Genomic DNA, 21,154 nt, shown 5'->3' on the forward strand with positions numbered 1-21,154 from the left:
CCATGGTTAGTCAGGAACCACAGTTTTCATGGTCACCCAAAAAAACATGGATAAGGCATAGTAATAATATATGGTTGGTTCAGAGTACTTAGTGTAACCATGACATAGGGCCTACAGTAAAACCATGGTAATTTTTCGTAAGGAGAGAGAGAGTGGGAGAGAGAGAGAGAGAGAGAGAGAGAGAGAGAGAGAGAGAGAGAGATTGTTGTATAGACATGTAGTTATCTCATCTTAACCAGACATACCGTAGCCTACATGGATCACACAGGGGACGCCTACACCAACCTCCAGGAAAATGAGAGCAGCGTGGGTGGAATTTATGAGACATTACAATTTAAAATGGCACCAAAGGGTAGGGGTAAGAATGACCTCTGCATTTATATGATTTTATTGTGATTATGTTACCTCAGCATTTACATTTAAGTTACACTTTACTTGATGCCAGCATCATAGCCATTACAAGTGTCATAACAGTGTCATGACATAGATGAGTCATAAACATTATGTAAATGTCATAAACGTTTTATGGTCATGAAAAGTTGACATTGTTTGGGCTGTCTTTACCAAAACCTAATCTCACTTAATAATAACAGTCATAAGATGTTCATGACATTGACATAATGTTTATGACACGTCCATGTCTGTATTATGATACTATTATGACACCGTCATGTCATACGTATGACACAGTCATCAAGTTAAGTGTTACCTACATTTATATGGCTATTGGATAACTCTGACCAACTAAAAGTTTTGTCTTAGTTTTTAACTGTGAATTATAGCTTGCTTGCGCTTTCCATTGAATTGACACATTTTGTAAGATATGCCCTGAAGACGTACTCAACTGGTTGTTAAATATCACATTTTATTTCTTCAGATTACATCATAAATGGCCAGAAACAAGATGAATTGAGCAGTACATTTTTTACTTTGTTATGAAAACATCCCTTTAGCCGACCTTTAGCAAAAGAGTAGGCCTACATGCGTCCTAATGAAATATTTCCAATGTTTTTCATTTACTTGAGAAATGGGACACACAAATGTATTCTGACTGTTGTAGGTAGTAGCAGGAAGTGAAAATTGAGGGTCCAAAGCAATCACAGATATTTTCCGTCTTGCAGGTGCTCTACCACAGAGAAAAGTCCACATTCCCACCGCAATATGTATCGGATTGGTCTGCATAGTTTCTACTGTTGCTGTTATTAGTCTTGGCATCAGGGGCACAATGATTAAAAGCCAATTGGAAAAGAGCTTCTCTAATCTCAGCCAGAAATCAGACACACTGGAGCACACCCTCGATGAAATGAAACAGGAGAATGACGCCTTACATATCAGTCTTAACAATATGAGTGACACGATTGAGAAACTTCAAATCATGATATCTTCAATTGGTAAGAGACAAATTAATCTAAATTTCATGAGAAGTGTGCATTTGATTTCATGTGATGCGTTGTGTACATGTGTATTTTAGAGGAGGGCCTCTGCCTGAACAGTTGGTTGAGATTTCAGTCAAGCTGTTACATGGTTTCTGCTGTGGAGACTGACTGGAACAACAGCAGAAGGACGTGCAGAGAGAATAATGCAGACTTGGTGATCATCGACAGCAAGGAAGAACAGGTATTGGACTGGAGGAAACAAAATTCAGGGTACACTTTATTTTAACGTGGCTTTAATTAGTGTACTTACTCATTAAGTACAGTGAAATAATTGGTGTATTAACATGTAAGTAGAGCTGTACTACATGTTATTACATCATATCTTTTACGTATCTAGATACCATGACAATAATAACCATAATGCATAAGGTGGCTTTGATGAGGCAAAGGGCTGAACTGAGGCCCAAGGCACCCTTGGAATGTACAGACACAGAAATACACATTGTTATTATGATGTTATTATATGGTTGTGACGTCATCGGTCGAACGCTCCATTCATTTCAACGGGGCTCCCCAACGTTCGCACGTCTGTTATTTTTCGATAACGGACGGGTTGGTCTATAACAGACCGCTGTCAATGGCAACAAGACTTTTCACTGCTAAAGCAATTTTCTTTTTTTGTAATTTTTTCTTTATTAAGGCTTAAGAGATACATACATCACAGGATATTATTCATGCTTTTCTCCTTTCAGTGTTTATAGAGTCACTTTCCTTGCCAAATCCACAACTGGTTACAAAAAAAAACAAAAACGTATATATAGGATTGTTTACGGCAGAAGAATCCCCAGAGAATATCCCACCATAGTCTTCTCAACACTGTATGTCTAAGCCACTTTTTCCAACAAAACTTTTTTTTTCACAATTACAATGAGAAAACAGAACAAGAATTGAACATTGAGGGGAGTTTCACTGTATTGCTTAAGAAAAAGAAATGACAAAATGAAATAAAGGACATGTACATAGTATATATTAGAAAAAGGTGCCTCAAGCAAAATCTGATCTTAAATTCGCTTGTTTAACATATCCAGTCAATCTTTGCCAGATCCTGGAGAAGTCTCCTAACTTTGTTTTTAGGGAGTAGGTCAACTTTTCCATTGTATATACATCATGAATTACATCTAACCACTCTCCTATTGTAGGAGGGTTTGGCTTTAACCATCTCCTGGATATTGTTTTTTTGCTTGCTACCAGCAGAATTAGTAACAGCTTCTTATCCCAGTAATCCCAGACATCCATTGCAATATTCCCAAAGTATAAAGTCTCAAAACTATAAGGAATGTCTACATCAAAGAGCTTGTTCAGGTGGTAATGAACATCCTGCCAGTAAGGTGATACTATAGGGCAATCCCAGAAGATGTGAAAATGGTTGGCCTCTTTTGCCCCACAGGCCCTCCAGCAGGCAGTACTTGGTAGTTGTGTACGTTACTGTAGTGGTTTTATAAAAATCTAGATATTTTTTTTCCAACTATATTCGCGCCATGTATTTGAGCATGTTGTTCCCCATTGCAATCTCCACAGATTTCCCCATTCTTCTTCAGATATTATAATGCTACCTTCTTTTTCCCATCTGTGTTTAATGTACAGGGTGTTGTCTGGGCTAGCTTGTCGTAATGCTTGATATAGTTTAGATACACTCTTCTTGCAAGTTCCTGAGCTAATTGTCACAAGGAACACGTCTAAGATGCCTGTCTTTTGCCCCTCTATCGTTCTGGCTATATTCTCCTGAACATATCGCCTTAGTTGAATGTATCTATAGAAATCTTGAGGCTGTAATCTATTCTCCTGCTGCAGAAGCTCAAAGCTTTTGAGTGCGCCTTTGCTTACAAAGGAGTGGTAAGTAGTCAGCCCTACTTTAGACCAGGTCTTAAAACTAGAATCCAAAGTGTTAGGGGAGAAATCTGTGTCATAGGCGCACCAACGTAGTATTTTTATGCTTTGTTCTAAATCACAAAGTTTTATTACTTTCTGCCATATTTTCAATGTAGTGTTAATCCATGGGTTGTTTTTCCCAATCATATTGTTTATTAATTTTGTGTCTGCCATTACTGCTGCTAAAGGAATCTTGCTGAAACTGCTCTCTATATCTTTCCATCTTGCGAAATATGATGGGTTGCTCCAGCACAGAAGAGGTCTTAACTGGGCTGCAAAATAATATTCCCGCAAACAGGGAAGGCCAAGACCGCCATGATCTTTATGTAGTTGGAGAGTTTTGAACCTAATCCTGGGCCTTTTGCCTTGCCACAGAAATCTAGATATCATTTTGTCCCATTCTATGAACTGTTTTATTGGTATGTCCACTGGCAGACTCTGGAAGAGGTACAAAAGTCTTGGTAGCACATTCATTCTTATAGATTCAACCCTTGAGTAGAGACCAAGGAAGGGAATAGAGCCCCACCTCTGTATGTCAGATTTAATGTTGTTATTTAGTGGCCCATAATTTAAGCAGGTTAGTTTTGTGATATCTTTTGGGAGATTTACTCCAAGATATCTAATATGGTCTGTCTCCCATTTTAGATTGTATTTTCCTACCAGGGAGCTGGAGGGACAAAAATTGAATGTTAGCACTTGGGTCTTCTGGACATTTAGTTTATAACCAGAAAGGGCACCATAATTTTCCAATCCAGTCATAAGTTTAGGGAATGTCAGGTTAGGCTTTGTTATGTATACTAAAACATCATCTGCGAAAAGGGCAAGTTTGTGTTCCTCGTTGTGTATATTTATACCTTTGATGTCACCATTCTGTCTTATCCACTGACTCAGGGGTTCTATGAATAGTGCGAAAAGCATAGGGGAGGCTGGACATCCCTGCCTTGTTCCCCGTTCCAGGGTAAATGATTCTGAAAGGGATCCATTTACCTTAATCCTGGCAGTAGGTTTATCATATAGGGCTTGGAATGTCTTAATGATTGATTTATGAAATCCAAATTTTGATAAAACTTTGTACAGGAAGGACAATCTGACTGAGTCGTACGCCTTCTCTGCGTCCAAACTTACCAACATTGCTTCTGTATCTTTTTGTATAATATGATTGATGATATGAAGTGTTCTTCTCACGCTATCCTGAGTTTGCCTTTGTCTTATAAAACCAGTCTGGTCTGTGTGGATTAACATTGGTAGAATTTTATCAATTCTATGTGTCAGTATAGATGTAAATAATTTGTAGTCTATATTTAATACACTAATAGGGCGGAAACTGCCGCACTCCAACAAGTCTTTCCCTTCCTTGGGGATTACTGAAATTGTTGCCTCTTTCCAAGATGGTGGAATTTTGTTTTCCCTCAAGACCCAGTTGAAAGTGTCCAACAATATAGGAGCTAACTTTTCTTTTAGAGATTTGTACCATTCCCCAGTAAAACCATCTGGGCCTGGTGACTTGTTTGCTTTTAACCTTGAGATGGCGGCATTAATCTCATCTGTTGTGATTGCTGCAGCTAGTTGTTGATTTTCTTCTGCAGAGATAGTGGGGAGGTCAAGTGCAGCCAGAAATGTATCAATATGTGAAGAATTGTCTATATGTTGCTGAGAGTATAATGTCTGGTAAAACTTTTCAAAACACTGCTGGATTTTCCCTTGTCTATGTTCAATTGCCCCAGAATCGGGATTTCGAATCTTAGAAATTGTGTTGTCTGCTTGCTGCTTTTTCAATTTATATGCCAATAATTTCATTGCCTTCCCTCCAACCTCATAGTACCGTTGCTTTAGAAATAGAAGCTTATTTTGTATTTCTTGTGTGCTCATTTCCTCTATCTCTCTCTTAACCTCTTTGATTTTTTGTTTTTCGGCCTCATCTGAGGTGGTACTGTGGACCCTTTGCAGGTGCTTTAGTTTAGTCTCCAACTCTTGACGCTTTTGTAGTCTACTTTTCTTTAAAAAGGAGGATATGGCGATGATTTTACCCCTCATAACAGCCTTAAGTGAATCCCAGAGGATACCAGGTGTGACCTCCCCATTATCATTTAAGTCCATAAATATGTCAATTTCCGTTAGTAAACACCTCTTAATATCTGGATTGTTCAGTATATTTGAGTTCAGTCTCCATAGTGTAGATCTTTTTTCCCTGTTAAATGACATGTGGATAAACACAGGACTGTGATCTGAAAGAGTAATTGGACCTATGTTACACCTCTCAATTTTATGTAAATCCCTACTGAAAATAAAGAAATAATCTATCCTGGTATACACTGAATGTGGCGCTGAATAGTATGTATAGTCTCGGGTAGTAGGGTGTAGTTCTCTCCATATATCTATAATACCCAGTTCCTTCATTAAGTCAACCATTTTTCTACTAATAGGTTTTGTCTCAGACTTGCCATTTGAGACGTCTAGCGATGGCTGGAGATGTGTGTTGAAGTCCCCTCCACAAATGACCACCCCTTGCGCTTTAGTTGTCATCAAATCAAACATTTTCCTGTAAAACATCCACCCACTGCCTGGAGGAGCATAAACATTGAGTAAAGTAACTACAGTGCCTTCTAATTTACCTGTAATCATCAAATACCTGCCTTCTGTGTCTGTGAGTTCTGACATGCTCATAATTCACACCCCTTGCTATCAATATAGCAACACCTCTTTTGTGTCCTGACCTATCTGATGATGCAAAAACATATTTAAAACCCATTCTGTTAAGTTTGGCATGCTCTGTGGTATTTAGGTGAGTCTCTTGCAGATAGGCTACTTGAACCTTATCTTTTTTGAGCTGTGCTAAAATTTTCCCTCTTTTGACTGGGTTATTCAAACCATGAACATTATATGTGGCTATATTTACGTTCTGCATTAAGGCTCATCAATAATCATGTCCTATTTGAGTGAACAACTACCCCTGTGCAGTAAAGAACAACTGCAAACATACATATTGTAAACATTGAACTGAAAAAGAAGAAATAAAAAGAAAAAACAAAAACTTCCACGCAATGAGTCTTACTGAAGACCCTCCACCAGGTGGAGGTAGGTGGGTTTGGGGGATAGCCTCCCTCTCGGTAAGTAGGAGGCCCCCCTGAAGTGTCCGCTTTAGGTCCCATGTCCATTTGTATTCCCGAGTGTATAATAGCACAGTATAACTTTTTATAGCAAAGGTTTGAACCATTGTTCTTTTATGGACTACACACAAGCAAACTCACCACCATATTGAGGCAAGGATCAAGCCCGTTCACTTTTTCCCTTACTAACCGCTACCCGCGTTGTGGGAAGATTCCTCTCTTCGGAAGGCTTGTAAACGCTCTTTGTAGTTTGGCGCTTCTGCGCCGGTGTTTTTCCCTCGCCGGCGGGCTCGCCCGGTCCTCTGCCATGATAATTTCCTTAGGCGCTCCATCATCGTCTCCGGTTGCTTGACAGGGGCGGCGATGTCGAAACCTCTCCGAGCCAGATCTCTTGTTGCCTCCTCGGCCGTGTCGTAGATCTCCTCTCCTTCTTGATATCGCACTTTCAACCGGGCAGGAAACAGCGTGTTGAACTTGATGTCATGGTCCTTGAGGATCTTTCGAACCGCCGCATACTCCTTTCTTTTATGTAGAATCCTCGGGGGGTAGTCATTGTCCACGTTAATTTGGTTTGTATCCAGCAATAAGCCTTTCTTTTGCCACGCTTTCCTGAGAACCATCTCTTTGGTCAGGAAGCTGGCAAATTTAACAACGACAGATCTTGGCTGGGCGTTTGGTGGGGGCACATCTCCTAGTGAGCGGTGGGCTCTCTCAATGTTCAGGGCTGTATCGCCAACGTCAAGATTGTCCCGTATCAACTGTTCCACAAACTCAATCACTGATGTGCTGACCTTTTCAGCCCCCTCTGGGATTCCGTATAACCGAAGGTTATCACGCCGTGAGCGGCTCTCTTGGTCGGTTAGCCTCGCTTCCATCTGAGCATGTAGCTTTAGCATTTCAGACACAATATCCTCGACATTTTGAATTCTTTCTTCTGCCTTTTCGATTCGACTTTCGGCTTCCTCCAGCTTTGTGTTGGTTCTGGCTAGTTCTTCCTTGATTTCTTCCATCTGTGATTTGTTATCTTGTCGGAATTCTCTTAACTCTCGAAGTATCAGATCCAAATTAGCCGTGGGCTCCTCGACAGGATTAGCAGTATTTCGAGTCCCTGTTTGCCTCTGTGTCCTGGGTTCTTTCGAGTCTTTTTGGCCCCTACCTGCCATATTTGCCCCTTAATGTGTAAATGATAGTTCTGTTTGAAATTTAATGAATTAGGGCTTGAAATATAAATCTACTCGGGAGCTACCGCTTTATGCTGCCATCCGCGTCATGGCCGGCCGGAAGTCTAAAGCGACTTTTCAACAAGACTCTAATCAGCTGCTGTGATAGACAACACATGTTGTCCTGGCTACCTAGCTGTTAGCGGTGTTCCACAACGGCACTGTTTTGTTTTGCGCAGCAACAATCTTTTGACATTAAAAACTATAATAGACTTCACATTAAATAGGCCTAAAGAAATGTCCCCGCCATGTGTGAATCATTTAAGTATATCCATATAATAAGCGGGTTAACTTTCGGCGAGTCGTCGGGGTCTAAAGATTCTCTCTGTCGTGCTGCTATTCCACGGTAGCGACCTTCTCGCCGAACGTTAACCCTTACGTAACAACATGTACTACAGTTGTACTTACATGTTATGACACCAGTTATTCTAATGAGTAAGTACGCTGTAATTAAAGCCCTGTTAAAATAAAGTGTTGCCAAATTCAACATTAGAGGTTGTGAAGTCCAAATGCCCAGATGACTACATAAGGATTATTCTCAACTATTGGCAGTTTCCTTGCTCAATTTGTTGTTACTGCAACTACAGTATAAGTGTCAAAGCATTGTGTTTTTGAAAGATTTGTTGTGGGGCAGCATTCTAGTTGTATAATGGTAATAAAGGTTCTCACAGGGATAGCACTACAAGTCTCTCTCTCTCTTTTCATTTGAGGGGCCACTTCAAATTCCTCCAAGGGCCGGAAAAGTCCTCCAAGGACCGTACTATGAACACAAACCAGGGTTTCCCCCTGCACCTTAGGCCTATATTGAAGGCTAGGTCCCCTGAAATATAACATGGGCTAATTGTGTTGCAAATGTAATTCTAAGATTCCTTTACAAAACATGTCATATTTCATGTGAACTTAACATAAAAATTATATCGGGGGCCGGATAAAATGGCCTCACCCCTGGTGTATATGCATGCATGTGTCACATTCAGAGCATACAACATTAATCTGAATCTCACCGATTTGAGAAGCACACAAGAATATTATTATCCTGTTCCTGATTTAATTGAGGTCTAATTAATGATGTTTCTAGGAGTTCTTGATTGGCGTGGGCAAGGACTCTAAAGAAGTTTGGATTGGCTTGAGTGACAGTGACCAAGAGGGGACATGGAAATGGGTGGACGGCACTCCATTTACTGAGGGGTAAGAGACTCTGGAAAACGAAAATAACACGGCTATATAGAAGAAGGTATCCCCCGCCCTCCCATACTTAACTCACTTGATGCCTATGACGCTTAAGGGCGTCATAACGTTCAGTATCAATGATGCTGAAGAGTGTCAATTCAGTTTTTCATGGTGGGGTGTTGAGATGGGCATATAGAATAAAATGTTCTGTGGGTGTTGGGAGGGAAAAAAACACCCAAATGCTGAGAATGCTCTGGCACTGCTGGGTTGTATTATTTAAAAATGGCTGGCATACAATAAGTTAAAAATCTAGTGTGTCACGGGAGAGGACTAAGGCAAGAAAGTAGGGAAGGAAGTCACCGTCAGATGTGTAAAGTATTTTTCTGGGTTTTTGTTTTGAGCAGTACCAAAACTATTGTTTCAATGTTGTTATGTCTTCATCAGTCATCAGAGTTTTGACACTGCAACTAATGAAGCAGAAAAATACTTTCCACATCTGAAGATGCGCCGATAAAGTATAGTGTGTGTGTGTGTGTGTGTGTGTGTGTGTGTGTGTGTGTGTGTATGTGTGAATTATATGCTATTTATCTATTCGATTTATTTAATCTAATGACTGTAATTTTATAATTTTTTCATGTGGGACATATTGAGCTGCACTATAGGCAGGCCGCTGACAGGTTTGGCCGGGCCCAGGACAAATTAATCTGCAAGGGCCCCCCAGCCCAATACATACAATGTAATGAGGACCCAATTCTGGGCCTCCTCTCTCCTTGGGCCCGGGACAACTGTCCCCTTTGTCGTCGTCCCCGTCGGCAGCCCCTGGCTTTATGAAATTATATAATGATATAAATGACACTTGCTGTGCCTTTCCCCAGGTTCTGGAGGTCTGGAGAGCCCAACGACAGTAATGGAAATGAAGACTGTGCTGTTCTGAATCTCAACATACAGGCCTGGTCAGTAAGAGGCAACCCAACAACATCCCTCCAGGCATGGAACGATATCCCCTGCTATCGCTCCATACCTTCTATCTGTGAGAGGAAGCTGTAGTGACATCTGTCTTCCGGGATAAAACTTCTCTTGTTGCCAAAAGAGTTTATCAGCGTTCATAAAACTCTAGGTGAGGCAATGTGAAAAGGAAATGAAATATCTAGAAAGTTACTATACCCCTTATATACAGTGGATAACTTTGCATACCATGTAAGCTTTCCTTGCTGTAAGATGTGAATATTTTGTTCTATAACGTTTTCATTTGATTTGATGGGATTACATCAATTGGTGAAATGTTGCTGTTGCCATTTAATATTGTTCTCCTCTGTGGCTCTGAAAATACTATATGTCAACATTGTTTTCTGTGCATTGCTTCAGAGTCATTGTAATTTATGTCCCCATATTCAAAAATAGCTTTTATGATACATGTTACATTCATACATTACATTACAGATTAAAACTTTGATACAAATATGATTACACTGCATTGAGCCATGAGCATTAATATTGTTTCAAATTGGGAGCTACCTTAAACTATGAGTTGTAAATGCATATTCCGTTTTTCTTCGCTAAACTAGCAAACAGCAAGGGAGAGACTTGTATGTGCTTGTGGTGTAGACTGAAGGAAGTTTCATTTGACACTTTCGAACAAGTAACCATGTGAGCTTTAACCTCACTGCTGACCATGTAAGCCTACTCTTATTTTACACAAGCAGGTGCTAACCATGAGAACAAGAACATCTGATTGTGGAGTGCAGAGGCCTTTTGGTGTGTGTGTGTGTGTGTGTGTGTGTGTGTGTGTGTGTGTGTGTGTGTGTGTGTGTGTGTGTGTGTGTGTGTGTGTGTGTGTGTGTGTGTGTGTGTGTGTGTGTGTGCGAAATGTAAAAAGTGGCCATTAATTTTTTTCCTCTTCTGATGAAATAATGTTCCCAAGTCAGTCTACTTAGTCTACTCAACATCAAGTCGCCCTGTCAGCTCTTTTTCAATGCAAGGCAAGAACATTGTGATTTCTTGTGAGGACAAGAACTGATCATGTAATCTTCACTGGTTGAAAGTGAGTTGATAAATCTCCCTCATTTTACAAATTCTAGCGTGTGTATGATGTCAAATGGGTTATACACACATTTTTCTACCACTAGAGTGCATCTTAGTAGCCTCTTACTGCAGGTGGGGTCTCTGGCTGGCCTATTCCCTATTTGCTGAAAATACTCAACATCATAACAACATTGCTATGACAGCACAGACAAGAGGGCCTTAAGTAACAGATTAAGACATGGCAATTACAATGTTGGTGACAGGAAGGTTATGATGCGGTGATCTCTTCCACTTCAATGCTGCCACCGAAGAAGCTGAAATTCTGTTTTGTTAACCTCTTCAATTCACTATGGAGGAAAAAAGGACACCACTCCACCACCAGCAATTGGGTGGGCGATTAACCTTTAAAAGAATGTTCGGGCAGTGAAAGTTCTATAGAATTCTGGGCGCCATACAATACAATTTGGAATTTTAGAATCTTGCAATGTTATAGAACACATTCTTTTTTTATAGAATGTTCAAATACCAACACTCTTATAGGTTAGACAATAGACTGCTTTTGGGCAATAGGCCAATAGAGAAGCAATGTCTCAGATTCTACAAAAATGAGTAAAAACAGCTTTCATCCTTTCCCTATGCTGATGAAAGTACTGCTTTTGGAAATAAATATATACTCTAATAATAATATATCCTGTGTCAGTCTCAGTGTCTGTCTCATCAGGGCTGGGTGTGGTGGCCATTTAATGAAATATGATCTTTACTCACTGTCTGTTGCTAGGACACCCAAGAGGAGGAAGCACTCCGCTCACCAGCGACCGGGTATGTCCTTTGTAAATAGAGAACCATTTCAGAGCAGCAGTGTGAATGTAAGCTAGGGTTGTACATTAATATAACTTTCTAAAACGCAGGCATTGTTTAGCAGAAGAGTTGGTAGAGCGCTACTAGTGTCCCTCAAAACCAACTGGTGCTCTTGGAAGGGGTTCAATGTTCAAAAAAGACTGAAGGAAAAAAATCCTTGGTCCAGGCACTTCAGTTGGTTAATGTGGTAAAAAAAAACTTTATTTAAAGGGCAAATGCATTAAAAAAACACCAACGCGTTTCGGCAATGTGGCCTTCATCAGGGTGTGGGTGTAACAGGCATTGTTTATTATACAAATTATAATTATTATTATACATATTATAATTATTATACATATTATACATCTGTCATCTGGCTGTGCTTCCTACGTGTGTATACTGTTGTATATTGTGGTATAATTAGGGGACAAATGATCACTATAGTTAAGTTTGCAGTAAAAACATTTTTTAATGTAGAATGACCCTGTGGTATAGGGAAACAAGAAATCCCTGTCTGGGTTGGGTGGTATAAACAAAATACACTGAAATTACACATGTACACACATTCACTGGACAAGACAGATTTGAAGACAAAGAATAATACTTATTTGACTGAAAGTGATCAAAACAAAGGAATTCTTTTTAAACAAATATATTTATTAGATATGTGTATGGGCAAAGAGTGTGTGAATAATGAAAATTAGACAACTAAGAAAATGTTGGATGGAGTCATGACTGATTGTCACTCCTGCTGAAACCTTTAATCTTCACTCATTTCTCATATAGTGAACTTTGTGTGTCAACTTTGTGTAAGTCACAGTATTTTTATATTGAATATGAGATGCTTGGCAACATACACAAAATAGGCTTGTAGACTTGCACTGTTTAAGTAGGATTCAACATCTACTGATGATAAGCGCATAATGAAATGTAGCTTCAGAGGTGATGTAAGACTCCACTCGCTGCCACTTCGCCATCTGCACCAGAGCCATGTGGTTGAATTTTGGCGTAGACAGATGTCAATGTTGACTCTTCGTTCTTCGCGGGCAGTTCTCGTATGTCCTGTTCTCTTCCCTGGAATGAGGACACAAGAGACAGAGAGGGAATAGGGAGGAGGTGGTGCAGAGGTGAAAGCCAAAGAAGACAGGGAAGAGAAAGCATGCAGGTGCTGTCAACTGTGTCATGTGATACTAGACCGGTACATTTTCACATGTCTTGAGGCGAGTTGCTTTCTATTGTCACACACTATTTCACATGATCTGCTGCGACCACCTGGACCTGACTGTTTGCAGGAAATGGGGCATGTGGTTGTCGAGACGTGTGCGCGAGATGCTCTGAGACTTTCGCTGTGTGGGTGCAAGTGAAAGACGAAGCTCAGCTCTGCTGAAACCACACTGAATGTTCCCAATACTCTTGACAAAGAGCATATCTGGACTGGGGGAGAAATAGGGCCCGGGCACTTTTGGCTTAAAGGGGCCCCTCAAAATTAGTGGCACAGAACTGACTCATCGGTGGGCCCCACACCCTTGTGTGCCTCTATTTTCAGAAATATAGAAAATATATATATATATATTACATTTCTGAAAATAGAGGCCCACGAGGGTGCAGGGCCCACCAGGAAATGCCCATAATATGCCAGATGGCCAGTCCAGCCCTGACAAAGTGTATGTGTGTCAAGTATATCGGAGAGGTGTGTAGCCAAAGCCAACAAATTACTCTGTAACACTGAACTGGAACACATGCATGCATTCTGGTTTTCATAACCTCTCTCATCTCACATCTCTTGCACGGATGTCTAAAATCATCATTTGTTGATTGATGTTCAACTAAATTTGTGTTACTAACCTGTCTGTGTCTCAAGTCACTGTGCAATATCTCTGAGTACTGTACGTCATCTTGCTGTTCTTCATTTGTAGATCGAGCTAAATGATAAATATATACACGTTACCATTGACGTTGGGCAAAATACAGACGAATTTGCAATTGTACCAGAGATGTTCTATTGGGAACTAAGAAAATCTTTGGTTGTACAACAAGGCTACAAACCCCTCATGAGGTAGAGTAGGCTGTGGCAGTTATAGTGTTAAAGTGATACTGTCCCATTTTTGGAAATAAGCTCATATTACACCTCCCCTTGAGTTAAATAAATGAGCCTTACCTTTCTCCTGTACTCTCAACCGTTCTCTGTATGGCAGTGCAAATTTTACCTCCATGCTAGCAGTTACGTAACATGAAGTCCTATGAGACCAGCTGGCAGCTAACTGGTCTCATAGGANTCAATGTTAACNGCTAGTTTGGAGGTAAAATTTACACTGCCGTGCTCAGAGAACGGTTGAAAGTACAGGAGAAATGTAAAACCCAATTACTTAACTCATGGGGAGGTGTAATATGAGCTTATTTCCAAAAATGGGACAGTGTCACTTTAAGTGGGATGCGGCATGCTGTTATGGGGAGATGCTCAGTTGGTTGGTTTATTGTTAACTGTAACAGGAACTTCTGCTTTGGCTGTTTACAGAGCAAGCATGGTGACCAAGGTGATACGGGACTTTCCCAGTGGACTAGATACTTCATGTTTCCCCTATAGTAGAGTATATTTAACTTTTCAGAGGGATGTATATCTCTTTGCATTCAGGATACTTTATTGGAACATCATTTGACCTAAACAGTAGGCCTACAATTAACATTGAAAGTACAGAATAGGATGTAACTTTGATACCACATTTATTCTAAAACAGATGATTTGGACAAATAGCTACCTGCCTTTTATGTACGGTTTCTTTTTCCTCAAACAGAAAACTCCTCCCACTACAGCACAGATTGCACAGAGAACAGCAACGCAGATTATGATGATGTTTTTTGTGGTTGGATCTGCTGAATGAGAAACAAATAAATGTTAACAGTATTGCCAAAAGACATGCATTTTGTGATGCTTCAATCAGTTATTATTCCACCATTATGGTACATCCCAATAGAAAGTGTTTAATTTATGGAAATTTCACAGTTAAGGTTTTGACACATAGACCTGATACAGTTCAATTACGTAGGCCTACACAGTTCTTCATAGTTTTCCTCTCTTGCAAATATCAGCAACTTGGCCAGTCTCACCTTCATCAGTACCGGCAAGGCACTCGTTGTTTATGTCATCGTGCAATAGATGGACAGTCTGATTAGTGGCAGGGTTGGAGGCCACGCAGTAGTAACTAGGGGAATGTTCCCTTATATTTTGAAGGACATACGGAATGTTATGAATGTTCTTGCTTTGGTTGACAAGCACATCTTCTTTGAACCAGGCCAAAGACACATTTCTGCTCTTTTCTTCATAGCACATCCAGACACAGGAACTGTTGCCATACAGCTTCAGCTGAGGGTTGGGAACCTCTGCAGATGGGAGAGATTTAAATTCAAAAACTGATAAACATACATCAACACAGTTCAGTTTCAGTCCGACAGTTGGCAGATGAATATTCTTTTCCAGATGTAAACACACACCATCCTAAGTGCCTTCAGGTGCCTTCAAGATCTGACTTTGTGGATATATAATGTACGGTGAATATGTGCAATGTTGTATGTAATCGTCACTAGTTTGAGAGACAGGGGTGGCTTAGCCCCAGAGGAAGAAAATGTGCGCACCGGATTTTTTTAAGCTCAAGGTTTTGTCTATGAATTAATTATTTTAAGAGCAAAGAAATCCTGCACACTGTCCATTCCACCAACGAACTTTAATACATTGTTTCGGTCATCCGACCTTCTTCATGTTGTATTAAAGTTTGTTGGTGGAATGGACAGTGTGCAGGATTTCTTAACACTTGAGTGACAACCCCACTGGGATAATATCCTACGCACCTGCCCACAGAGGTGTGCAAAAGCGTCTCACCGATTTTTAAACACTAGTTACAATGGATTTTTTTTTTAATTCACATTTTAATGAACATTCATTATATGTAAGCTAAACAAAACATTTCAAAACTGATGAATATTATGTACGGAAGTTAAAATGATTAGATACAAAATGCAGAGAGCATAATTTACACAAGGACTAGGAACTTTAAGGAGTTACTAACTGCGCGTCTCCAGGAGAAGCAGTGGTCAGGAAGCGATTCATTCAAACAGGTTCCTTACTTGGAAAACTATGCATCCCCGGCAGATATTAGGTAATTTTTACTCCATTAGTAGCTATTTTAATCAGTTCATGTGTGTTTTCAAACTGTTAAGACAAATATTAAAGCTCAACTATAATTTCAAGACGATGTCAAATGGATTTATTACACGGGTATTGTGAGTGAAAATTGGTACTTTGGGTCGGAAGATTTCATCCGTGTAAGTAATTACACTTTTCTCGAGGTGTCAGCCACAAAGCACAATCCTCTACCTGTTTTCCCCCCCGATAACATATTGCTGTGCACCCTGCTTTTATTGCTGTGCAGTAGGATATAAGTGGCATTAAACAATAAATAAGCAAACAGGAACTTGTATTCAGATTAACTTGCCTTCTTGGTGGTTCATATTCAGTGCTTTACTGCATTTGTTTTTGGAAAAATGTAAAATCGTTAAAGGGTGGCTAATACTAATGTAAGGGGGCCTAAAGCCTACCTAAAATAGGGCTAATGTCGGCCCTGTATGTAATGTCTTTGTGTTCATCTTCTGTATTTATGTATGTATGTTACTGGACACCTTAATTTCCCTCTGGATCAATAAATGATACTCTACTCTACTCTACTCTACTCTACTTTATATGTCACATTCAGAGCTGGAAAAGTCTTTCTGGGCATTTTGAGGGAAATAATAGCTTATACACCATGGCTGTTGGTGCATATAATAAACTAAACACACAATCTGCTCTCATCTTGATCCGCTTTCCTCTTATCCCATAGTCTATCTACCTCATGGCTACCTAACTTGGTCATTTCTGATTCCAAACTACTTGACAATGTATGACAAAATATGTCAGACATAATGTGAAGAGGTTTGGCAGAATGGTTGAAGGTATTTATTCAAACAGAAAATGTATCAATAAAATTGACATTTCAGCTTAACTTCAAAATGGCATGTCTTCTATTTTAAGTGTGTTATATGTACATGTAATGATTTCAACAAGGACATCATACGCCCCCATAAATAAAGTATACTCAGGCCCTCTGCACACCAATTCCGCCAAAGTTTGGCACTCTGCTCGGACAAATTTTGATTCCACTGCTTTCTATACAGCCCCGCACACCGGCGCAGATGTTCAGACATTCACGGACATCTGCGCTGGTGTGAGGGGTTGTATTGAAAACAGTGGAACCAACATTGGCAGAGCAGTGCGCTGCACTTTGGCGGAACCGGTGTGCAGAGGCCCTGATAAAAGAGTGCAAGACAGCCAGCAGATTTGGTTCACTGTTTCAGACTTAACAGCTGTACCTAAAGTATATGTAATAGGAGTGTGAACTGATATGGTCGGCCAAAAACATCAGTGGCCCACTGAGAATGGCCAGTTCAGTGATAATCGAATCTGGCCAAGGGTAGTGGCATGAGACTTCATAATATCAATCATAGACACCCAGTATAACATGAACAAAGCATGAATATGGAAAAAGTAGCTGCCATCTGGCGCTCACTTCAGGAATAATGCACAGGGTAGGTGGATGAGGGTGTCATTGCATGACAGCTGTAGGCTATCACATCACAACTTTATATATTGATATCTGATAAAGGCCATGCCACCCAAAATTATTAATGATTAAATGATTAAAAGAACAGTAGGCTACTTGGAGCCTTGGTGTCGCAGACATTATGTTTGTATTTGTTTTCTGCCCATGATGTCATGAAATTAAGTTACACGTCCCACTACCCTTGGCCAGATTTGATTATCGCTGAACTGGCCATTCTCAGTGGGCCACTGATGTTTTTTGCCAGCCACATCAGTCCACATGCCTATTTCACATATACTTTAGGTACAGCTGTTAAGTCTGAAACAGTGAACCAAATCTGCTGGCTGTCTTGCACTCTTTTCTCATGGCCTCTGCACACCAGTTCCGCCAAAGTGCATCACACTGCTCTGCCAATGTTTGATTCCACTGTTTTCAGTACAGCCACACACACCAGCGCAGATGTCCGTGAATGTCCGAACATCTGCACCGGTGTGCGGGGCTGTATAGAAAGCAGTGTAATCAAAATTTGTCCGAGCAGAGTGCCAAACTTTGGCGGAATTGGTGTGCAGAGGGCCTAAGTATACTTTATTTATGGGGGCGTATGATGTCCTTGTTGAAATCATTACATGTACATATATAACACACTTAAAATAGAAGACATACCATTTTGAAGTTAAGCTGAAATGTCAATTTTATTGATACATTTTCTGTTTCAATCAATATCTTCAAACTGCATCTTACACCATTCTGCTAAACCACGCATTAAAGAAACACTATGCAACTTTTTCATAGTCATGAAATGGCTTGGAACTCAGGGTTTTGCTTGACTGACCCGTTATGGCGAAAATGGGAATATTTCCATCACCATCTGGTGGTTCTGCTCCGAAACAGCACTTGCAGTTTTGCCTGGAGGCGCCGCGCCCTTTGTTGTTGTGGAATTTGTGGCCGCTAGGGGCGTCTAGATTTCTATGGTGTATGAGTGGAATGAATGAGAGACCCATTCATCCCCTTCGTTTGCTAACTAAGCAGCAGCAGCTCGCTGAAAGCTGGCTACTGGCTAGCTGATTGTAAAATATCACGCTGGCATGCAGCGAAAACAACGAATGGGACTGCAAATAAATCACGAGCTAATTGAGATGAAAGGTTTGGACAGGCAAATAAATCGCTTATGTGAACATTGGAAAAGGGCTTCAAAACGGAGAGAGCCGAACGCCAAAAGACAAAATATGTGGATTTCATCACTCATGCACTGCACTGGGATATGCATTAGCATTCTCAAAGTCCACGCCACCTCGTTTTAGTTTACAAAGCTACACAAATGTATACGAGTTGAAATCTGATGGCGCACATTTTACTTGATGTCAAAGGACACAATCAGTCGAGCGAGGCTAAAAATGTTGTTGTCGATCAAGAGGAAACAAAACGTGATCTCTAGCCGGCTTATGGGTGTCCACTTTCACTTTCAACACCACACAAGATAAAAACGCGTCTTGTCACCTCGACTTGGAAATCAAATCTTTATTAGGCCTATTACAACAAAATAAGCAATAGCCTTTTGTCTCCTCGTTCTCCTAATGTACAGGTACTATATAGTTACTGGAAATGTGAAATAAAGACGGGGATATCTGCCGGGAACAAGTGGATCAAATAATAGTATCCATCTGAAGGAAGTGCAAACGTGATTGCAGTTGTGTGAAGTGAATAGACGAAGCAGCGAACTCATAAGCAAGGGAGAGAATCGCTGATAAAGCCCCTTAGAAGTGGAGAGAGCTGAATGCAAGGAAGGGAATCTGGCTAATTACAGAAGACGAAGAAATTTAATTCGCACATAATATCGAAGCCAATGTCTGTCTAATTTAGTTCAATGCACATTTTCGGCAGAACCACTAGAGGCCGCCATAAAGTTGTTTACATCGGTGTGTTTATGTCAAAGTTGCATTGGATATCTTTAAGTCTGACATATTTTCATTGCCAAGTAGTTTGGAATCAGAAATGACCAGTGCTGTGTTCCATTACCCGTACTTACCGCCCTTTCCGCACTGTGTTTGGGTACGCAGGGTGTTCCATTTCTAATCGCGACGGTAAAGTGTACTGTAAATTACCCGGATAACGCCCCCAAAACGGCCATTTTTCGAAGTGTGGTCATAGCCTTTCTACTGTACACTTTTCGCACTCAACGGCCGCCATGTTTGTGACGTAGTTGAGTGCCAGATCTGTCAAACGGTTGAATCTCCGTGATAACAGCATAGTTTTGATTCCAAAGACAATCGCCATGTGTATTAGAGGCAGGGGTAACTTAAAAAAGTGTTAGCATAAGGAACAGTGCCTTCCGTGTTGAATTGCATATTGGCGGTTGGTAAACTCGGATGTCACGCGACCAACCGTCATTTCCGTTAAGTGTATCAGATAGAACGGGAATCGGAATGTACTCGCCTCGTGAATTGCGGAGGGTGGAAAGGGTACTTCACTGCACTCAAACAAGGTACACAGTACAGAGGGTGAATAATGGAACACAGCACAAGTTAGGTGGCCATGATAGACAAAGGGATAAGAGGAAAGCGGATCATGATGAGGGTAGCAAATGTATTTTAGTTTATTATATGCACCAACAGCCATGGTGTATAAGCTATTATTTCCCTCAAAATGCACAGAAAGACTTTTCCAGCCCTGGATGTGACATAGAAAGTCACTTTATATCACTTTTGTGAGTACATGTTCAAACATTAATGGCTGTATTTTGTTTTTTTCTGAGTGAACAAGATTACGCGGTTAAATATGTTGTTAAAAGGTCACTAATCATTGTGTCAAAGTTACATTTCTGTAATGCTTTCCTATGAAAAGATATACTCAAAAATCTGCAAAACTGTGAGGGGTGTATTCACTTTCGTGATATACTGTAGGTCGATAGAAAGCTAAACTGTCTGTTGCATTTGTTAGCCGTTCAGGCAAACCCTTTGGGAGACAATGCATAGTCAATCACTATCAAAACTCTGCTGTACTGCAGTAGCTTTCAGAACATAGTCTATATGTAATATAATGTAGTATTTTGGGTCTGAAAATGGTGCAGTTCTTTTTTTGCAGGTTTTTTTACTTTATTTTTCTTTCTTAACAATTACAAGGTGTGAAAAAGAAAAAAGGAGAGGAAACACACACATACAACATAAACAAAACTATACACTGTCCGGATTGTTATGTGACTCAAGCTGGTAAACAATGTCCTATAATTAGTCACTGCAATGTAAATGATACACTTTGTCCATTTTTCCACACAGGAGAGTTCTGTTATTTTTTGATATTGCCAAGATTTATGCATTGAAAATTGAATGCTTGAGGCCAACTGAATAGCACTGCTGGCCATGGTGTCACTGATAATGTAGGCCGATAGTTCAAGATAGCATATGCAAATGGAAGTTGAATGTAACACATTTATACAGTATACCTTCGCCATTTAATCATTCAAACTCTTTCATTCCATCTCTGTTGTCAAACACAATGTTAAGAACAGATATGATTTAACTCATTAATAATTAATGATACACTTACCATACACAATTAGTTGATACATGTGTTTTGTGGAGATCTGAAGGTCTTCTATGATGTATCTGCCTGAGTCATTAGTTGATATGTTCTGCAGATAGAAATAGCCAGACTGATTGTTCAAGTGCAGTCGATTTACCAGGTGGTTTGACTGAATTTGAAATTGACCATTTATAACAAGTGCAAGGGTCTTTTCTTCTCCATTCTTCATAGCGACAACAGATCCAGAGATCTTTGTTTCAAACACTACAGCTCCTCCCTGAAGCCCCACAACTGGTGTCCATGATGGAGAGAATCTGTTTTCAGACCAGCATAATTCTACAGAG

General features: G+C 40.3%; 1 protein-coding gene and 1 long non-coding RNA gene across 2 annotated transcripts; one reads left to right on the forward strand and one right to left on the reverse strand.

Moving 5' to 3' along the window:
* Nucleotides 1-1,098: 1,098 nt before the first annotated feature.
* On the forward strand, nt 1,099-10,196 carry LOC134465184 (C-type lectin domain family 4 member E-like). Its single transcript, XM_063218710.1, has 4 exons — nt 1,099-1,391; nt 1,472-1,617; nt 8,711-8,820; nt 9,678-10,196. The coding sequence occupies exons 1-4, from the start codon at nt 1,226-1,228 to the stop codon at nt 9,847-9,849; spliced, it is 594 nt and encodes a 197-aa protein (XP_063074780.1). The 5' UTR covers nt 1,099-1,225; the 3' UTR covers nt 9,850-10,196.
* Nucleotides 10,197-12,524: 2,328 nt separating this feature from the next.
* LOC134466304 (uncharacterized) lies at nt 12,525-14,525 on the reverse strand. The gene is made up of 3 exons (XR_010038269.1): nt 14,418-14,525; nt 13,507-13,583; nt 12,525-12,735 (listed from the first exon to the last, which is right to left on the reverse strand). It is a non-coding gene; the product is annotated as an uncharacterized LOC134466304 (long non-coding RNA).
* Between the last annotated feature and the right edge of the window lie 6,629 nt (nt 14,526-21,154).

This window comes from Engraulis encrasicolus, chromosome 16 (assembly GCF_034702125.1).
Source record: "Engraulis encrasicolus isolate BLACKSEA-1 chromosome 16, IST_EnEncr_1.0, whole genome shotgun sequence".
In the NCBI taxonomy this organism is placed as follows: domain Eukaryota; kingdom Metazoa; phylum Chordata; class Actinopteri; order Clupeiformes; family Engraulidae; genus Engraulis; species Engraulis encrasicolus.

Excerpts from the sequence above, each read along its gene's own strand:
- LOC134465184 (XM_063218710.1), top strand. The coding sequence starts at position 1,226 with ATGATTAAAAGCCAATTGGAAAAGAGCTTCTCTAATCTCAGCCAGAAA. Across the intron at positions 1,392-1,471 it reads AATCATGATATCTTCAATTG|AGGAGGGCCTCTGCCTGAAC; the intron begins GTAAGAGACAAA and ends TGTGTATTTTAG. Across the intron at positions 8,821-9,677 it reads GGCACTCCATTTACTGAGGG|GTTCTGGAGGTCTGGAGAGC; the intron begins GTAAGAGACTCT and ends GCCTTTCCCCAG.